The sequence below is a fragment of the Calidris pugnax genome, unplaced genomic scaffold (genome assembly GCF_001431845.1).
Source record: "Calidris pugnax isolate Ruff unplaced genomic scaffold, ASM143184v1 scaffold38, whole genome shotgun sequence".
In the NCBI taxonomy this organism is placed as follows: Eukaryota; Metazoa; Chordata; class Aves; order Charadriiformes; family Scolopacidae; genus Calidris; species Calidris pugnax.
In genome coordinates this window covers 11602917-11621126 of record NW_015090995.1, presented here as the reverse complement: position 1 = coordinate 11621126, position 18210 = coordinate 11602917, and the positions used below count along the sequence as shown (strand labels likewise).

General features: G+C 38.1%; 1 protein-coding gene across 3 annotated transcripts in view; it reads left to right on the top strand.

Annotated features, from left to right (window-relative positions):
• The window catches only part of COL4A6 (collagen, type IV, alpha 6), a 131905-nt gene that overhangs the window by 28014 nt on the left and 85681 nt on the right, over positions 1 to 18210 (top strand). For all 3 annotated transcript variants that reach the window (XM_014955017.1, XM_014955015.1, XM_014955014.1), the window contains exon 3: positions 17164 to 17247. In XM_014955017.1, coding sequence (XP_014810503.1) covers positions 17164 to 17247 — 84 coding nt within the window. The remainder of the gene's footprint in view (positions 1 to 17163; positions 17248 to 18210) is intronic.

Below are 18210 nucleotides of genomic sequence, written 5' to 3'. Positions count from 1 at the left end.
ACTTAAGTGTGTCACGTTGCAAACATGAATATGCTCAATCAAGAGACAGGGCTGCAGGAAGAGTGGCTTTCATTGTGCTGTATGCTGCTGCTCTTTGGGGCAGGGTTGGTGGGGGGGAAATTCAACAGTGTCTTGGTAATAGGCTCCAAAATCAAATGAATTTGTGCAAGACAAATTTACAGTGTGCCTTTTCTCCTTTACTAAAAAAAAAAAAGAAAAAGAAAAAAAAGCTAACTGGCAAATAATCTGAAAGAACCCAACATCTCAATAAGACACGGTCCCTCCCCTCTGCTCCCTGTTCTGAAAGGGACCATTGTTTCCAGGTTTCAAGGTGGGCTCATTGACTTTCATGTTGCCATGGAACCAGCATGTTTTTCTTCCTGAATGATACTTGCTTGTAATCTCAGAAGGTTTTTCAGCAAATTAACACAGGTGATTTGTGAGTGGCCTTGGTTGGACTAAAGGCCAGTTAAGGACCTGTTTGATTAACCAGATGAAGAAATATAAGGAGTAATATAATAATAGTGTGCAAATGAAAGTTTGGTCCTTTCCATGATCACCTGTTTTTTTTATTATCTCACTTTCCATTTTAAATTCTATAGTCTATTTCATGTTTATCTCCAAAAGTTTTGCAGTAAAAGAACAGGGGACAATGAGGCAGGCTGTCCAAAAACATGTAGGAGGAGTTAATAACCACTATAGAGAAAATTGTTCATTCTTCCATCAATTAGACTTTCTACTTATTTGTCATGTTATTATGATGCTTGTGGCAAAAAAGAAAGCTTCTTAAGCTGGCAAAATCCTTGAAAAAAGTTGTTTGAAATACTGTGGGTGTTAATTTCTCAAGAGAGATTCTGTGCTTAGCTAGCATGTTGCACAACTAGACAGTAAATTTTTTGCTCATAGCACTAATCTTCATTCCTTCAACACTTTTTTCATGAATTATTGGATTTGCTGTTCTGAGTGGTAATGTTCAAGGCTGGATATTAAATTACCAAGAATATTCTAGTAGAGTGCTTTCTGTATTGCTATATTGCACTGTCTATAGTGTAGATCATCCATTATCACACTGTGCCTGACAGCTAACAGCAAATGAATGCACTCAAATTAAGAACAATTTAGGACATTTTGAAAGCTTAAGGTGAGTTTTTTGGTGGCACTGATTCCATAAGAGTACACTATGACAGTGTCCATGTTTGAACAATTATAACTCTCCACCATAATGCAGTCAGTCCTGCGGGACTGCTTGAGGGAGAGGACTTATAGAAGCAGGTCATAAGGTGTTGATTTCAGTGGCATGTTGTGGGTTGGTGGTTTTTTTTAAAGGTGTGTTGTTTGGTTGTTTTTTTTTTCACCACCGTATTGTTTCTCCTTGTTAATGTGACATCTGTCCATTTTGAGTCTAGTGGGTTTCAGGGAAGACAGGACCTTAAACAGAATGAATGTGTTTGTACAGGATAACTTTGTTATTTTACAAACTAACTTCTGTAAACATACTTACTTGCTTGGACTTCCAGAATCAAATTGTTTAGCCTTTCCTATTTCTTTATGTTAAGGTTGAGACTTAATTTTAGCTGCTTTTACTTCCTGAGCCACATTTTGTCATCTACCCATATGAGAAGGCCAGACAGTATGGCTTTACTTCAACAGTACTTTATCCTGTAGGTATATGGGAGTTAGAGGGTTAAGCATTTTAAGGAGTCACCATTTCAAACTGTTGCTTGCAAGGGCACACACCTATTGATAAAGATCTATGCCTTTGGCAAAAAAGAGTTCTGGAGATTATATTAAGTAGGCATTTCGGTTCTAAATTGCATCAGACTCCACAATCTAATTTTGTAGATAGTTTTAGTCTTTCTGATGACAGATTTTCCTTTGCATGGTTTAGTAAAGACTGAAAAAAAAATTTCTTCAAATTTCATCTGAGGATCTGTGACAAACTAGACATCTGAAAACTGATGATGCATAAGCTTACTATATGCCTTTTCTCGTTTGTAAAACAATCTGAAGACAAAAGCCTTGTTTTCCACCTCCACCCCCCATATAAAATAATACAAGAAACAAAAATTCTAAAAAATACATTACATATATAGCAAAAAAATAAAATTAAAATATGAAATTAATCCTTCACATTATTTTTAATTTGGGGAGTTCTGATAATGTTGTCTCAAAAGAGTATCCTTTCATATTTTTCTTAGCTGTTGCTAAAAATAGTTTCCTTTTGTCTCAGTTTTTCCTTTCCTTATCCAGTACTAACTAACCGTGACATTTGGGTTTGTGTTTTCTAGAGCTAATAGTCTGCTTAGTAACCAAGATACACACTAAAAAATAGAATATTTGTAAATAAGATGATACATTTATTCTGCCAGTTCTGTGTTTCGTCCTTTTTTGGTTTCCTTACTAGAAACATTTGTGGCACACATTGTCTCAGATTTAATCAGTACCTATTCCTCAGCAAACATACCCTCATCCTGTCAAAATACTGCATCAAGCCATACCTCCTCTGATCTGTTTAATCTAGATAAATGTTATAAAGGCATTTTGTCTTTTCCTGTTCCAGACAGGTAAGATTATCCGTAATGGAGATTGTACATTTTTTCTTGGCAGAAGTTTGCAACATCCACAGTTGATGAATAGACATCCGCTCTGCGTAAAAGTGTTACTTGAAATTAAATAGGCCAAACAGTAAATTAAATATATGGGTACACAATGGAACCACTTAAATTCCCTTTGACATTTTATAGTTGTTTACCTCAGTTTATATTTTTTCCCTTCCTTACTTCTCCTTTATCGGTGTCACTAGGAAGAAGAGTTACCACGATAGCCATGGTCTTCTCCAACATGTGGAACACGTCCTTTTTTGGTTTCTCAAGTTGCTCTCTAATTTACATCTGGCTTAACTGTGTAGTAATGTACTCTCCGGGTAGACAGTTGAGGAGTTCTTAAGCAAATCAGCTCTGCCCTGAAGGGAAGGGCCTGAGTGGCTGAATTATTGCAAAGGGTTGTTTTACCATGAAAGGACAGTTTGCTTGCCTTCTCTTGCAAAGCCAAAGCCTCTGTGAAATGAGAAAGGCAGCCCAGAAAATCAGTCAGAACTAACAGCTGTAATACTAAATACAATATCCTGTTGTATGACGGAAGTGGAGTTATTCTGTAGTAAGAAAATTGCTGGTTGATTTAATATCTTGGGTTCATTATATACATCACAATCCTCAAAGTCTTGAACAATGATCTAAAATTGTGGACTGTGGTGCTATGTTTGTTCTGTACATGCATCCAACCAGTCTCAAAGAGAGGGTCCAGGAACATTTTCTGGGAGCTATGCTATTGCTGCTCTGCAGAGCAGAAAGAACTGCAGAAAAAGATACTTTCATTTAGAGGTTCCTCTGCAAAATTGGCTCTCCCCCTTTTTTGAGTTTCTGGGGCCCAAGATCAGGTCCCCACAGACCTTTTCCTTCCACAGTTGTGTGAAAGCAAAGATGGAACAGGGTAATTGAGCAGAAGGCAGGAGCTGACTCTCTCAAACCAACTCAGAAGTACCCTGCTGGGGGATAGTGAGGAAGCAGACTTGGCCATAGCTCTGTTTGCACTGGATGGGTAGAATCTGAAAAGGGTTTTGTTTCTGTTATTTGAAATTCTTGAATTCCCAGCCTTGTGTCCTCCAGCCCTCTTCACTGTCTGTTCTGGAGCTATTCTGTCCCTTTGTTGCATCTCTTCAGCCTTGACATCTCTATCTGCATTTTGGGATGTCGCTTACTTTTGCTGGCTTCCAACTGATGGGCAGATGTTTTATTTGCTCCCATGGGTTTGAAAAAGCTCCTTTTCTCTGGAAATGCTGCTCAGGTAACTCTTGAAAGTCCCCAAGGAATTTGTTGATGTAAATGGAAGCTGGGAAGGAAGTTTTCTCTATAGAAAATCTGCCTGCTCTCTGCCTGCTTTTCTCTTTCCAGCGGCTCAGCAGCCTAGGCCTCCAAGCTCTTGGTTTCACATGCTGCTGAAACCTAAGATCCTGGGGCTTGCTACAGAGTACAAAAGGTGTGTCCAGAATTCTTTTTCCAATGTTAAAAACATCCATTTTATTTTATCCTGAAAACACTAGTTTTTCAGGATTTTTTTTTCCTAATCTTTGTTCCATATGGAATGAAAAAAATGCCTGAAATGTGGTATTTCCAGTAGATAAAGTGTTTGCCCTCCCTGTCTCCTCCCAGAGATGGCTTATTTGAAAAATGTTTTGCAGGACCACCTCTACCACTGAGTTGGTAGAGGACTTTGAGATAAATGTGCTTATAGATAAACTGTGTTTAGAAACATATGGTTATTATCATCAGCATGATAGAAGGACTCATCAAAGTCACTTCACTGTCTGCAACTGTGACTCGAAAAAGGAATTACTTTCATAAATATATCTTTAGTTAGGTAAGCCTGCTTGCATGGTGATATATTTCAAGTGAATACTCTTGGGTTTTTTAACATAATTTACTTATTTTCCACCTGTTGCTTACTCTTTGTGTTTCTGATATTCTTACAGTATTGGAAAATTCTTAATTGCCAACTGATTTGTCCTCTGTTAGAGACTAAATGGGAAGCCTTTGGACTTCAAAGGGCATTTAGACTGCATTTGCTGCTTGGATGGGCCTTTTATGAAACTTCTTTTGCAGAGTTGTAGGGCTACAGAAGAACAACATGTCTGATTTTACTCTTATTATTTTTACTTTGTTTGCTTGGTTTAAAGTGCATGCAGGAGTATATACGAATTTAAGGATGTACTAGGTGTATCATTCATTGTTTTTCATTTTAACATAAAGGAACTTGCTTTTCTTTGACATTTACGCTGGTACAATACATTTGTAGATGGTACAGCTGCCCTGATGGCAAATGACCAATCAAGATTGCAAAGTAGTTAGCAGCTAAGAGTTGACAGTTGTACGTTCCTAGGACAAAAACATGTTCTGACTTGTTAAGTCCACTCCCTGAAAATAGAAATATTTGTATACTAAAGATAGCAGAGAGGATAGAGGAACAACTCCAAAAATGTTTACTTGGAAAAATAATTTTTTTTTCTTAATTATGCTTGCTATTATGATGCCCATAGGTTAGTTAACAACAAGGACCCATTGTGCAGCGTCCAAAACAAACATAGGAGTAGTAAAGCAATTTCTCAATGATGCTACTCTGAAGTATTTTGTGGGTGGAGCACTAAGTGATTCCCTAGTTTCTTTTGCAATTTTATTAACAAAGAGCACACAATGTGCTTGGTGCTTTCCAGAGTTGATGTAGTAAGTCTTTACTAGAAGACTTGATGAACGTGACACAGTGGGATTCCTTACTGGGGATAAACTGCTGAGCTCTTTATCTGTCCCATCCTAAAAAGAATGAATTACTTTGATTTAAATACTGTAAGCGAACTGGAAAAGCCGGGTAAATTTTATGCCTGTGGGCCATAATACTTTGTTAACTAAACCATTTCTGCACATGGGAGTGGTTCTTAGTTGGTTCCACCCTGTCTGCAGCTGAAGTGTGCCATCCTATTTTAGAAATTTAATCTGGGGTAGGTATATTAGTAATCTGAACAGACAAATGCCATAGCTGTAACCATTAATTTGGGGTACAAGCAGAGCTAATTGTTTATATATAAAATGGAAGTGCCCAACCCATCTGTGTATAATTTCCATTATTTATTACAGAATCCCAGCAGCAATTATTTCTTGCTGCAGGAACCAATTTTTTTTTAAACTCAGTTCTTAATCACTCACTTTCATTTTCAAAACTGTAGTCCTCTGGTAATTAAGGATGGGGCATCAGAGTTTCTTAATCGGTGTCTGCTGATAATGTAACAAGGAATTTGAGTGCAAGTAATTGTCATTGTGTGAGACTAGTGCAGATTTGGAATCCCTACTGCAGCTAGTAATGGGAGGGCTTGCATTCTCTCCCCAAGATATGGATTAATTTTTTTTTGTATAATAAGAATTATTTGCCCAAAATAATGTGGTGGTTGAAGTAGTCCTAGGCATTTTTATTATGTACCATGTCATGAGGAGAGATACAGAAGGTTTTCTGTGTACCTGTTCTGGAAGTACTAGTAGCGTAAAAATGGCTATGGCTAAATCAGGATTATTTTGTCAATTTGCTGTGGAGAAAAGTCTAGGTATTTTCAGTGTCTATGGAAATGTGTACACTTGGGTATTCAATGCTGAGGGCAACCTTTTCCTAATCCTGACAAGGAAGGAATCTGGAATATTCCAAACAGCTTATTTTGTCCTTTGGGCTGATCACACAAAACTGTGCCACATTCCAGCTAAAAGCTACATGGCATATTTATGTAAAATAAGTGTCAGATAAAAGAGCGAGTTTCACACACTTCCCTCCCTGTGTTTTGCAGTTACACTGCTTCCGTTACGCTAGTAAAGGCATTTTCATCTTTTTCAAGTTAGTTATTCCTGAAGAAGTAATAGTGCAATCTGTTTTTTCTTTCCATGTCATGTTCAGAGTCATCCCTGCCAGGAAGGGCAGGCAGTTGCGCTGCTTTGGTCAGGGGGCAGCCTGTGTGGGGACTGCAACAAATCAAGGAGGTTCTCATCTTTTGCACAAGAAGATCAGTAGCACAGACTAATTTTTTTTGCAGGATTGCTCTATGCTGAAGTCTGTTGCTCTCTCCTAAGAGCTGTTTCTGAGGCCTTCACCAGGGAAAACCAGCATGTGCCGAAGTTGATTTCACTTTAGCAAGGCATTCAGCTACGTTCTTTGGTCTCATTGAGGTCATCAGAATTAAACATGGGTCTCAGTACATTGTGGAATTGAGTCTTTCGATGTTTTTTTCACTAATCATGTGTCTAGCAGTGTACAGCAATGTGGAGCCTTGCTTTTGGGCAGGTCATGTTTTCATTAGGGAAATAAAGTAATAGTTAATCAAGAGATTCAGAATACTGCTGATACGTGTACCATATGTATATAAAGTTGAAACAAAGCAGAACTAGGGGAATTTTGGCTATTTCTTTTGCTGCTAGTTGATTTACTTTGTTTAGGAGAGAAAATGAGACTTTAATGGAAGAAACTGGCATGAAAATAATTGAAACCAACAATATTGTTTTGCATAAGTTTGGTGATGTATTTAGGAAGGGGTGGTTACACAAGTTGTACTTCTTTGACAGTACCTTCAAAGATACAAACAGAATAGCAAAGGAAAAGGAAGCTAACTAGAATCAGTGCAGGTGTTGTTTGTTCAAGTAAAGCAATAGTTAACTGGCTGTAACTCCTATTTTACAACTTCCATCTCTGTTTTAGACAGTGCTGTGATGCTGGCTGAGTCAGCTGAGCCTTCAGACCAAATTGTTTGAGCGCAGAAATGGCTCTGAAGCCACTTCTGTTAAGAGGCTTCACTCATGTTCATAGCTATGCATTTCCTTCTGCTCATCCCACTCTTTGCTGTCTTCCCAGGAGATAGATCAAGCATCCTTATACCAGCTGTCTCCCACACATAAGACTATATTGACCCCTAGCGTAACTCCATCGGAGTAATCTCTACATCAGAGATTTTTTTTTTCCTCTGACTCAAATCCAAAAGATACAGAGAGAGATTAGTAGTTAGCTTTGGAGTGGAAGGTCAGATGCAGCTCCCTCCCTCGCTTCTTAATCCATTAGCATTTTGCCAAGAACATCACTAAAAAAGCAGCCAGTTTATACCAGTGTTTTCCTTGGGTTTTACCATTTGATTGTCAGCTCTGGAACTTTCATTTCAAAGGAAGTTTTTAACAGATGGTATTAGGGAATGATGCATTTGAAAATAGGATTCAAATAATGAATTGCTGCCATATTTTCAAAGTTGGTGGTCTGTGTTGTCTATAAAATCAGAGGATGAATCATGATGGACACATTCCAGTTTACCTTCTGGGATATGTTTTGCTGATAAGTACTGTGAGCATTCCCTTGACTTTTGGTGAAGATTTTCCTTCTCCAGTATTTTGAAGTGTTAGAACTGTTTACAAGATGAAGGAGCTGAGTCACTTTCAGGGCTGATGCTTGCCCATTGACCCAGATGTATTTGGAATGAATGCAAAAATGTAGAAGGTAATAAAATTATAACTGAGGTGAATACAAGTCCTGTATATATAAGCCTCCGAACAAGCATTTTAGTTTAAATAGATGAAGTTACTCAAGTTTTCCTGATTTCTGTTGCAATTGAATGAAAAGCTTTTGTCTTAAAATCCAAGACTTAAAGACTTTTTTTTTTTAATGGCATAAAATTAACGAGTGACCTCTCATGCAACAGACCTCTGTAGATACTGAGAATAGAAAAGCAGGCTTGAAAATTTGGATTATTCTTGGAAAGCAGTGCCCCTACAGAATACGCTGAATGCAAGATTTTTTCTCCTCCCTTTAAAGAAAGAAAATGTCCACATTAAGTTTGACAGGGGAATGGTTAGATTCATAGTGAATTTGTAGAAGAGTCCTCTACAGGATTATAATTATCTGGGATTTCTTTTTGAAAGTAAAGCGTTTTATTGCTTGCAAATGCTTTACAGTTGTGGAAGTTGAGCTCCCATTTTGGCAACTGGATAGAAAAGATGAGACAGTTTTAAAGATGGCTCTAAAAGATAACATGAGAGGGATATATATATATATAAAATAGTACTTGAAAACTGGCTACAACACTGGAAACTTCAGCTGTTTGGAGAAAACGAAAATCACGTTTCATCTATCGCACAGCTTTTTCCAAGGTACTGTCAGAAGTAGAAGTGTAACTTGAATCATGTTGTCCTTTCAGTTCATGAATGAATGAATGCAGCTGTTCATGAAAATTTGTTTACCATACCTTTAAGCTTGTATGAAATCTTGTATTGTCACCGGGACATTTAAGAACAAAGTGAGAAGCTGTCTAAAAGCAGGTTGTTTCATGAAAGAGTGCGTGTTGTTGTGACTTACTTTGGTTTTTTTTAGGGTTGAGTTTTAGTTTATTTGCTTGTGGTGTTTATAAAGGCTCGGGTTGGTTTATGGTGTTATTTGTCATACACATACACTGTACAATGTGTTTTGATCTGGTAGCAAGGCTTGTATCCTAAAATTTTGATCTGTCCAGCAACTTTAAATATCTGCATGAGTTGGCAATGTGTACTGGATTTAGGTAGAGGGTTATGAGGGGCTTATAAAGTTTTTGGGCAGGTACAAACTTGATAAACAGTTGCTATCTCTGATTTCAGAATCACTGCATTAGGTTCTGTAGCTTATAGCTTTCTGTGGCTGCAGAACTGGGGCAATGTTTTTTCTTCCTTCATCACATACCCAGCTTTGACAGAAAGCAACGTAAAGAAGATTCTCTAAATTAGTGGGTTTTTTGATGTTACATGCTGCAACAGTATGTGAATGTACTCACTTTTACGTAAGTTTCATGTTGACTCTTTCCATGCAAATAGATGTATTTTGGGATGCATGAACACCACCAACGGGCAGTTTCTTTTTAAATTAGAAAAACAAACTGACCTTGCATTTTTGTTTTTCCCTGAGGTGAAACTCTGCTCCTCCGCAAGCACTTTTCCCTACAAAAGCGTGCAATAATTCTACCGTTCCCTGGTTTTGGCACTGCCACATTTACATTATAATGGATCCCATGGATATCTGTCTGCTGCCTGTGCACTGGGGTATTGTGAGTTAATGCAGAGAACTCCCTCCCTCTGGGCAGGGTGAGGGAATGCAAACCTCTTCCCTGGGCACTTCAGCCTCCCACCCAGAGCACGGGCTCTAACAGAGGAGCACCAGCTACCACTAGTTAGGTTTCATGGCTTCATGGGGGTAGTGCCTAAAGCCACGAACACGTTCTTTATGCCTGGCTAAATTTAAAATATTAAGAAATACATTGTGAATTTCAACAAGTAAAAGAAACAAAACCAAAGAAAGCTATTAAATAAATTTGCATTGTTATGTATTAAAGATTATAAATGGTCTAATACGGCTATGGAGTTGAGGCTTTAGAAGAACAGGAGTCTCTGACAGGATCCTAAGGATCAGGAAACTTCCTCAGAGTATTTTAAAATTAATTGATGCTTATCATTCAAATATAAAGTGGCTGATCCAGTGCACTGGCCACTCAGGTGGTTGCTGGAATAACTGTAGGATACTGAAAATCTGAGCACTGCCAGGCCTTGCCTGGGGAGATCAGGTTGAAGCACAGGTTAGGCTGATGCTGGTGACTTTCCAGCCAGTAACAGAGACCTTGGCAGATGTGATGAAAGAAACATTCCTTCTGTGTAGCTGCAAAGCTTTTGATTTTCTAAACCATGTGGAGCTATTTGGAGTTTTATTACTCATGTTTTCAGACCAGGTGATCACCTGTTCCCTGCTTATGAATTTTCTAACCTACGAATGTGTGTAATGAGGTCTGTGGCCATTTGTAAGCCCCAAATTATGATAAATAGTATACTTGGCAGCTGTCATAGGCAAATTTGTACTCTGGAAATGCCTTACTGGGATGATGTTTCCCTTCACAGAAATTGATGACATTCTTAGTATGAGTAAAAATTACTTCAGTGAGTGAAAAGCCTGCAAAGTCTATCTCTAAATTCTATCCAATGGATAAGAAATGCATGTTTCCTCAAAAAATGAATGTCATGCAACCCTTATATAGTTTGAAACACACAGTTTCATTTTTGCTGTGTGTATAAAGTGGAAGAACTGACTTTAGCATCTGAATTTCACTGAATTTCACTGAATTTCTAGAGTTGGAAGGGACCATAGAGATCATCTAGTCCAACTCCCCATCTATTTTGATTTGTTTAAAATCTGTTTTTCAATGCAACAGCACTCCTGTCTCACTGGCAGGAATGATGGAAGGGAGTGGTTATGGGATGGAATTTGCTTCAGTCAGAATTTGCCACTCATTTCTCTGGGCCAGGATTTCCTCCAAATTTTGCAACCTCATGTATCATTTGAATTGGAGGAGTGTTGGTTTCTGTTAGTAACTATCATTTGGTCTCAGCTGCCAGTTAAGATATTTGCCAGCTCTATGAAATGACTGAAAATATTTGAGGACATCGGTTAACTTGAAGTCAGTGAACCCTTAAATGAATTAGTATCTTAACTACAAATTCAAGTTTAATAGCTCCATTTCAAAGACCTTTTGTGGAGTGAAAAGATAAGCTTGTGGTTTTGTGTTGTGTCCTTGCTTATGTAAGCTGTAAATAAACTGTCTGGTCTTAACTACATGGTCATCAACTGATAGACTATTCAGGAAAGGGTATCTACAGCTTTATGTAATCCTATCAGCAAAACTGCAAAATATCCGAAGATGGAGCTGTTCTGAGCCGGATTCAAATCTGTTAACATCCAGTAACCAGTATGTGACGTTCCTACGGCTTCAGTGTTTGGAGACCAATCATTTCCATGGGACTGTAAGAAGAAGAAGGTGGTGCTCAGGACGAGAGATGGGCTTCAAGTCTGGCTATACGTGTTGTGTGTGAGTTAGTGTTTAAACTCTGCAGATTCTTACTTTTGAATATGTGTTTTTTTACACTAAGCCTGTTAAGAGTCAATGAAAATGCTTTTCCAGGCTTGTCACAATTTTACACCAGATTTTAATGTAGCAAACCGTAGAAGAAATTTGTAGGTGTAGGAAGTGGAGACCTTGAGGAAAGTTTCAACCAATTTTTATTTCATGAGGTCAAGTTTTTTTCACTGCTTTGCTTTCTAGACGCTTGTGTTGCTCATGGCTGGAACTGGGCTGGAAGGGAAGGTGATCCTTTGGTATGAAATGCTTTAGCAACAGAGGAAAAGTGGCAGTCAGTGAGTCCTGTCTCATACTGTGACTAGCCACTGTCGTATTAATTTTCACTGAAAGGAATTACCAGTTCATCAAAATTAAGTCTTTTGCCTTTATAACTGGAAGGATGTTGGGCTCTGCTTAAAAACTTAATTTCTTTTGCATATATTTATGGAAGTAAGCATACTTGCTCTTGTGCCAGCATTGTCCTTTCCTCTTAACTAGTTAGAATAAGACAACTCAGCATTCTGTCCCTGACAGTCGCCCATATTGCTGGCTTATATACTCTTACTGCAAAGAGATCTTCCTGTTGAGATCCGTTCTCAGTTACTGACAATCAGAGGTGTAAAATGCTCCTAGGCAGCAGGGTGGTGTTCAGAATGTTGTTTAAATAATGTTTGTTCACTTCTCTGGCATTTACCTTTCTGATGCATGTATAGATGGCCATTGTATCACCGCCAAGTCTTCATTTTGCTGACCCAAATAAATCATGTGCTGTAGCAGGAAGACTCTTAAATCACACGTTTATAATCAGAGGGATTTTCTAGCTCTGTGCCTGTGCAGAGTTCATTTTTCTTGAAAATGACAATCCTGTGCACTGTATTCCAGCAAAAATTATTATTGTTGTACTTATGCTTGTACCATGTCATTAATATCTCTGTAGTCGCTTTTTCTCTTGGGTGGGTGTACGGCTGGGGGGCACTGGGACCATGTGGCCTGCAAAAGGTGACTTGTTGGGATATGTCAGGTGAGGCAGTTTGCTCAGAGGCTTGTATCATCCTTACGTTTGGTAGTTGCTCAGGACTTTCTCTTCAGCTGCTGCTTCCCATTGATTACCCACCCTCCAGTTTGGAAAAGAATAATTCCTATTAATAGTGCCTAGGCTTGACCTAGCTCTCAATACTATAAAAAAAAAACAAACCCTGAGCAGACAGGGCAAGTCAAGGTTTGGGAATCCTCACTGAGAAAAAAAGGTGAAATGAGTTCAGGCACTTGATATTTTCATGGGAAAAATGTGTTTGTATTTTACTTTTATCCAATGATTTGCTGACGTGATTAATTTTATTCTCACCTGTTCAATATTTCACTGCCAAAAAAATCCCAGCAACTGTTTTTGTGCAATCTAACTGGCAAGACTGTCAGTTTATTTCTGCTCTGTGACACCTCTATGTTAGGAGGAATTACTGAATACATTTGCTGCATCATGTTATGCTATCTTTGATGGGTCACACTGCCATTTCTGAGTGCAGAGATTGCTGTGGTTCCTGGCTTATCTTTTTTTTTTGTCTTTTTTTTTTTTTTTCCAAGGATTTCTAGCCTTGAAAGTTCTTTCATGTCAGTAAGGCAATTACATATGAACGCATACCTAGCAAAGTAGTATCTGCTGACTTCAGAGGCAGGAGTCGAGCATGTGGATAAGTGTTTTCAGAATTGGGCTCTAAATTCTGTAAAACAACTGAAAACTAATAGACAAAGCAAGCATTGTAATTAATTTCATTCCTAAAGGCCATGAAGGCTAAAAAGAGTAGGGTTAATGCAACAATATTACGTAGCTCATGAAGTAAACAGAGATACTGATTCACTAGTTTTCATGTTGAAGGTGATGTTTTTAGCCTTTCTGCTGTCCTTTCCCAAAATATGCCATCATTACATCCTCTGCTGGTTTGTGGAGTCACCCTTCTGGCTGATTGAAATCATTTTCTTCAGCCAATAGATTTCGAGTCCTCTGCAGTTGACCCTTTGATACAGAGCAGAAGTTTTGAGGCAAAATTTGGCATCTGAGCTGTGCTTCCTGGAAATCTCCCACTGAAGTCAATTTACTCCTGCGTGTGCTGCAGGTACAATTTTCTTTGGATTTGGAGACAAGGCAGCTTTTCACTTGTAGCTATTCTGTGGTCCTATGTGTTGCTCTAGAGAAGCTGGAATGAACATGAGCCTGGGACACAGCATCACAGCTGTTAGGTTTCTTTACTCTCTTTGGCTCCACCCCAGAACAAGCTGAAGTCAATAGAAGGATTTGTATGGCGCTCCATCGGAATGAATCAACTGTGCATAAATGCTTGATGGAGAAGCAGAAGAGGAAAATTGCTCTTATGCTCTTATGCTGACTCATGTTTCTGAATGTCTTTTAAAAATAGTTTCTCACTCATCGATACTTCCTAAATAAAGTGTTTTTCCTACATTGAAATGCTAGTGATTCTTATGTAAGCCTGAAATAACTCAATTAAAATCATTATGTATGTTACTCAGTTTATATCACAGCTATTTAAATCTCAGAGAATTTTTTTTTTAACAGTGCTACTATTTTATGTTTATGTTTTCTGTTTTGAAAATCCTGGTCATCTTCTAGCCAATGAAATTTAAAATAGCTTCATTAATTTCTGATATAATGGTGGTGCTTACCACTATAACTAGTTACTCTTATTTATTTAATCCTTATTGTTTCTGAGGAGCTATATTTGTCAATCTGAAATGTATTTCAGAGCAGTTGGAAAGATCTCTTCCCTGAAATACATACACAGAATAAGTATGAATGGCCCATGCCTACATGTTCAGATTACAATCTATAAATGTTCGAATGACCTATGCATTCATACATTTGAATGGAAAAATATATTTAATCTTTTCAGAAGAGAAGCCTGTGCTTTAGAATCTTATATGCAGCCTTTAGATTTGTATTCATAAATATTATACACATGGCTGTTTGCTATTTAAGTAGCCTTGGAGTGTCTGATGTCAGCTACTTCCCCTAAATAAAATACTTAGGACATATAACACCTGGTTTGGAGCCAACTGGCTTTAGTTTGCTTCCTTTCCAAATGCTTTCATTCACAAGTGAGCAAAAGGACTCCTCACGCTGTGCAAAGGAACCTAGAAATACACCGTGAACACAATTTTATACAAAATGGGGACATGTTTTCAGCTTTTAATAAGCCTGTGTGAGAATTTGATCCAGCTCCTTTAAATTCAATGGAAAGATTTCTTTTGACTTCAGTGGGATTTTGACTAGCCCCATATTTGCTAACCACAGCAATGGGGGGAGCCACGTGAGCAGTAGGGACAGAAAGAATCATTGCTGGGAAGGACCCGATTGCCACCAGAGGTGGGGGATTTCTAACAAGGTGAGTTTCAGGGCTCTGAGACAGCAACTGTTGCAAGGCAGTGACCTTAGAGGCATCCAGACCTGCTATGAAATAAAGTTCCTCTGCCATTATTCACTCCTAGGAGACAAGCAGAATTCACAGGACCCAAAGGCTCATGCAAATGACAGTTGGAACAAGGAATAATCTGGAGAAAAAATTAATTGCAACTTGAAATCTTTGAAGAATTCAAAGTTGAACAAATGTCTGGGAAGGCATAATAAGATTCTCTCTGGCATAAACTCTCTGCTAAGAGCGTAGATGTAAGGTTAAGTGTCAGGAATAGAGGTATACATTGGCTAGCAATGAGTCCAAACTTCCACTGCAAAATATGTGTATAATCATGGCAAAAGGTGTGTTGGTGCAGTTCACTTCTAAGTCTTCTTAGAACCAGATCTTAAAGTCTTAATAATACTTAATAATGCTTGTGGTCAGAAATGACTTCTCAGCAGTGTGTCCCTTAAGATAGGGACCAGTTTTGAGGTACTGAGCCCTTGCTCAGTTGCCCTTGAGTACATTGCAGACTCAAACTCGTGCTGATCATTCCTTGTCTGAGCAGCTTGGAGAAGCTCTTACAGTCAATTATAGAACCTCTTGATACTTTTTTTTTCCCCTGGTCTTCCTTGTTTTTTTGTTGGTTTTGGTTTTTTGTTTTGTGTGTGTTTGTTTTTACCTTTGCTGCAAGAAGTTTACTTTTATTTTCTTTTGCCTAGGGTCAGAATTGCCTGCATCGTGTTTCCTGTGCTGGTGCATCTCTTGCAATGTATCACTCTTTCTCTGTTCTGCTTAAGTATTGTGTTAGGTCCTCACCTGAACAAAACTGTCGAAAAATCTGCAAAAGTATTGGTTGCATGGGGTTTTGTATACTTGATGCCTCTTAGAATTGCTTGAAGGTTGTTATGACTATTTTGCAGCAAGAGATAATGCTCCCTTCAGGCTAGGGAAGTATGGGAGGTTGGATTTAAGGCTTTTTGTTAACATCTGTTGGTTCTATGCTGCCTTAAGAGGTGTTTAATTTAGCAAAACAGCGCAAATGTCAGGGTACGTAGAGCTCTTTTATTTATCTTTAGCAGAAAACTTATCAAGTGATGTCAGACTAGTTACTTTCTTTGAGAAAGCTGATGCAAAGAAGTTCAAAAGTACACAAGAAACTTGCATGCATTGCCTTTCATTTTTCACGTTCCTCACCGACAGATGTCAGGAAAATTTAAAGGCTTTAAAAATATTTTCTGTGAATGCTTTTAGTAAGGAAATGTTCAGTTCCAGTCTGAACTTGTTTCAGCTCTTAGTTTGGTCACCTTGATGTGAGGAGTTTAAATGTTTATTCCACTCAGAGGTCCAAAACCTAGGGACTGTGCCTGAGCACACTTGATGGTGAAGGAGAGTTTCCTTAGAGAGGGATGTTTTTAGTGAGTGGCTAAATTACAGTGCTGAATTGAACTTTTTTGCAGGAGTGTTACAGCGTTGTTGGCAGTGTTGCAGGGCTTTTGGAAGACCAGTATTTTGAGCCTGTTAAGTGTGGGAGGGGAGTGGGTTAAACTCTCTAAACTAAACTGATGTAATTGACTTTCATGTACTGTCACAATTTGTATTAGCTGGAATTAAGTTTGTGATATAGGAACTTAAGATTTACATAAATATTGTAATTATCCTTGAAATTACTAATGCTAGTGCAGCAAATTCAGAATGTATTTTCAGATTAAATCCAAATCCAAATTTTTTTCTACCGTCTTCCTTGTACATCCATCTTAGTTAAAAATTGCACCATCTCTCATCCAGGAGTTTCTCTGTTCTTGTGGCTCAAGGGATACAGCTTCTTACTCTTAGAAATGTGTAAGGATCACAAAATTAAGTTTGTCTTGGTCATTCTCATTGTTAGAGATACTTGGGTATTCAGGATGCTGACGCATAGGTTATAATTATTGATTGTGATCCTAGTCTAATCGTGTACTAGCTATCTCAAAACGTCATCTAGTTTTATGGGTTTTGGTAGCTCTAGAAAGCACTCATCACCTTGTAGAATAGCACCAACTTGGGTGAATTCCTCAAAGGATTTCTAAAATGACTTTCTGTCTATTTGGTGATTCTAAAAATGTCCCAATTATGGAGAAGTTAAAATGTAACTATATTTTGCCACTTATTTCCCAGGAAATTCACACAATGAATGTAACAGGCGAAAGGTGCAGAAACAAAGTGTTTTATTTAAAGAAAATCTTCAGCTGATGAACAGTTATTACATTCAATATTCAATTTTCTTCCTTTTTTTTTTTTCCATAGGGTGGAAAGAAGTCTTACAGTGGGCCATGTGGGGGCCGTGATTGCAGCCCTGGGTGCAAATGTTTTCCAGAGAAGGGGGCGCGGGTAAGTTTGTTTTCACCAGTACAACTAGTCCTTGTGTCTCTTATCAATCCTTTTATAAATAAATAAATAAACAACCCCCACGTTAATATGTGTAATTCTCAATCTAATGACCTCATGAAACAAGAGAAATGATGAAGACCAGCTGCAATTCAAATGCCCTGGCCAAGTTTTCAGAAACTGTTCTAAAGCTTTACAAATTGCCAGCTTTGCAATGAGTCTTCAATGGAAACTCATTTCTTTGTGAGCTGAGCCCTACTTCCAAGAAGTCAGATGTTTTTAAGTAGATTACAACAATTAAAAAGGAAAATCAAAGTAGTGTGGCCTTCCAGTATTCCAGATTTTGACCAGTCCTTGCTGTAATAGCTTCTATTTGTTTGTAGGAGTGTTTTTGACTTTGGCATTTGTTTATGAAGGAATAAAACTCTGAATGAATCTAAGCATTTCCCTTTGGAAAAGTCTTTTGTTTTGCTAAAACCCTTCTCTCTGAAGTCTGCATTTGAAGTAACTGAATGTTTAATCAGGTTTTCTGTAAAAATCTTTAATTTCTTTTGATTGTATGAAGGGGGTATAACTTTTATTTTAATGCAATTGGTTATTTCCTATCTTAGATTAATGCAGAGCTGGTGAATTCACTCTGCTTTCAATTACAATGTTAATTTTTGTCCAGACCCCATCTACTTAGTATTTTCTCTTAAGGTCTCTAAAGGATTTTAGCAGTTATCAAAATGAATCTTACAGATTTTGCTTATGGAGATGAAAGGAGGAAAGAGCTGCATTGTAGATACTTGAAGAATTAGAAGGACTTAAGGAGAAGGGAAATAATACTAGTTGTCTTGCTTAATAAAGCAGCTATTCTTGCTGAAATAATATTGCAAAGTCATCCTCTGAGGGAAAATGAAATAAAGACTTATTCAATCACTAGCACTTCTGATTCCACCCCCCCAGCACCCATCAGACCCCCCC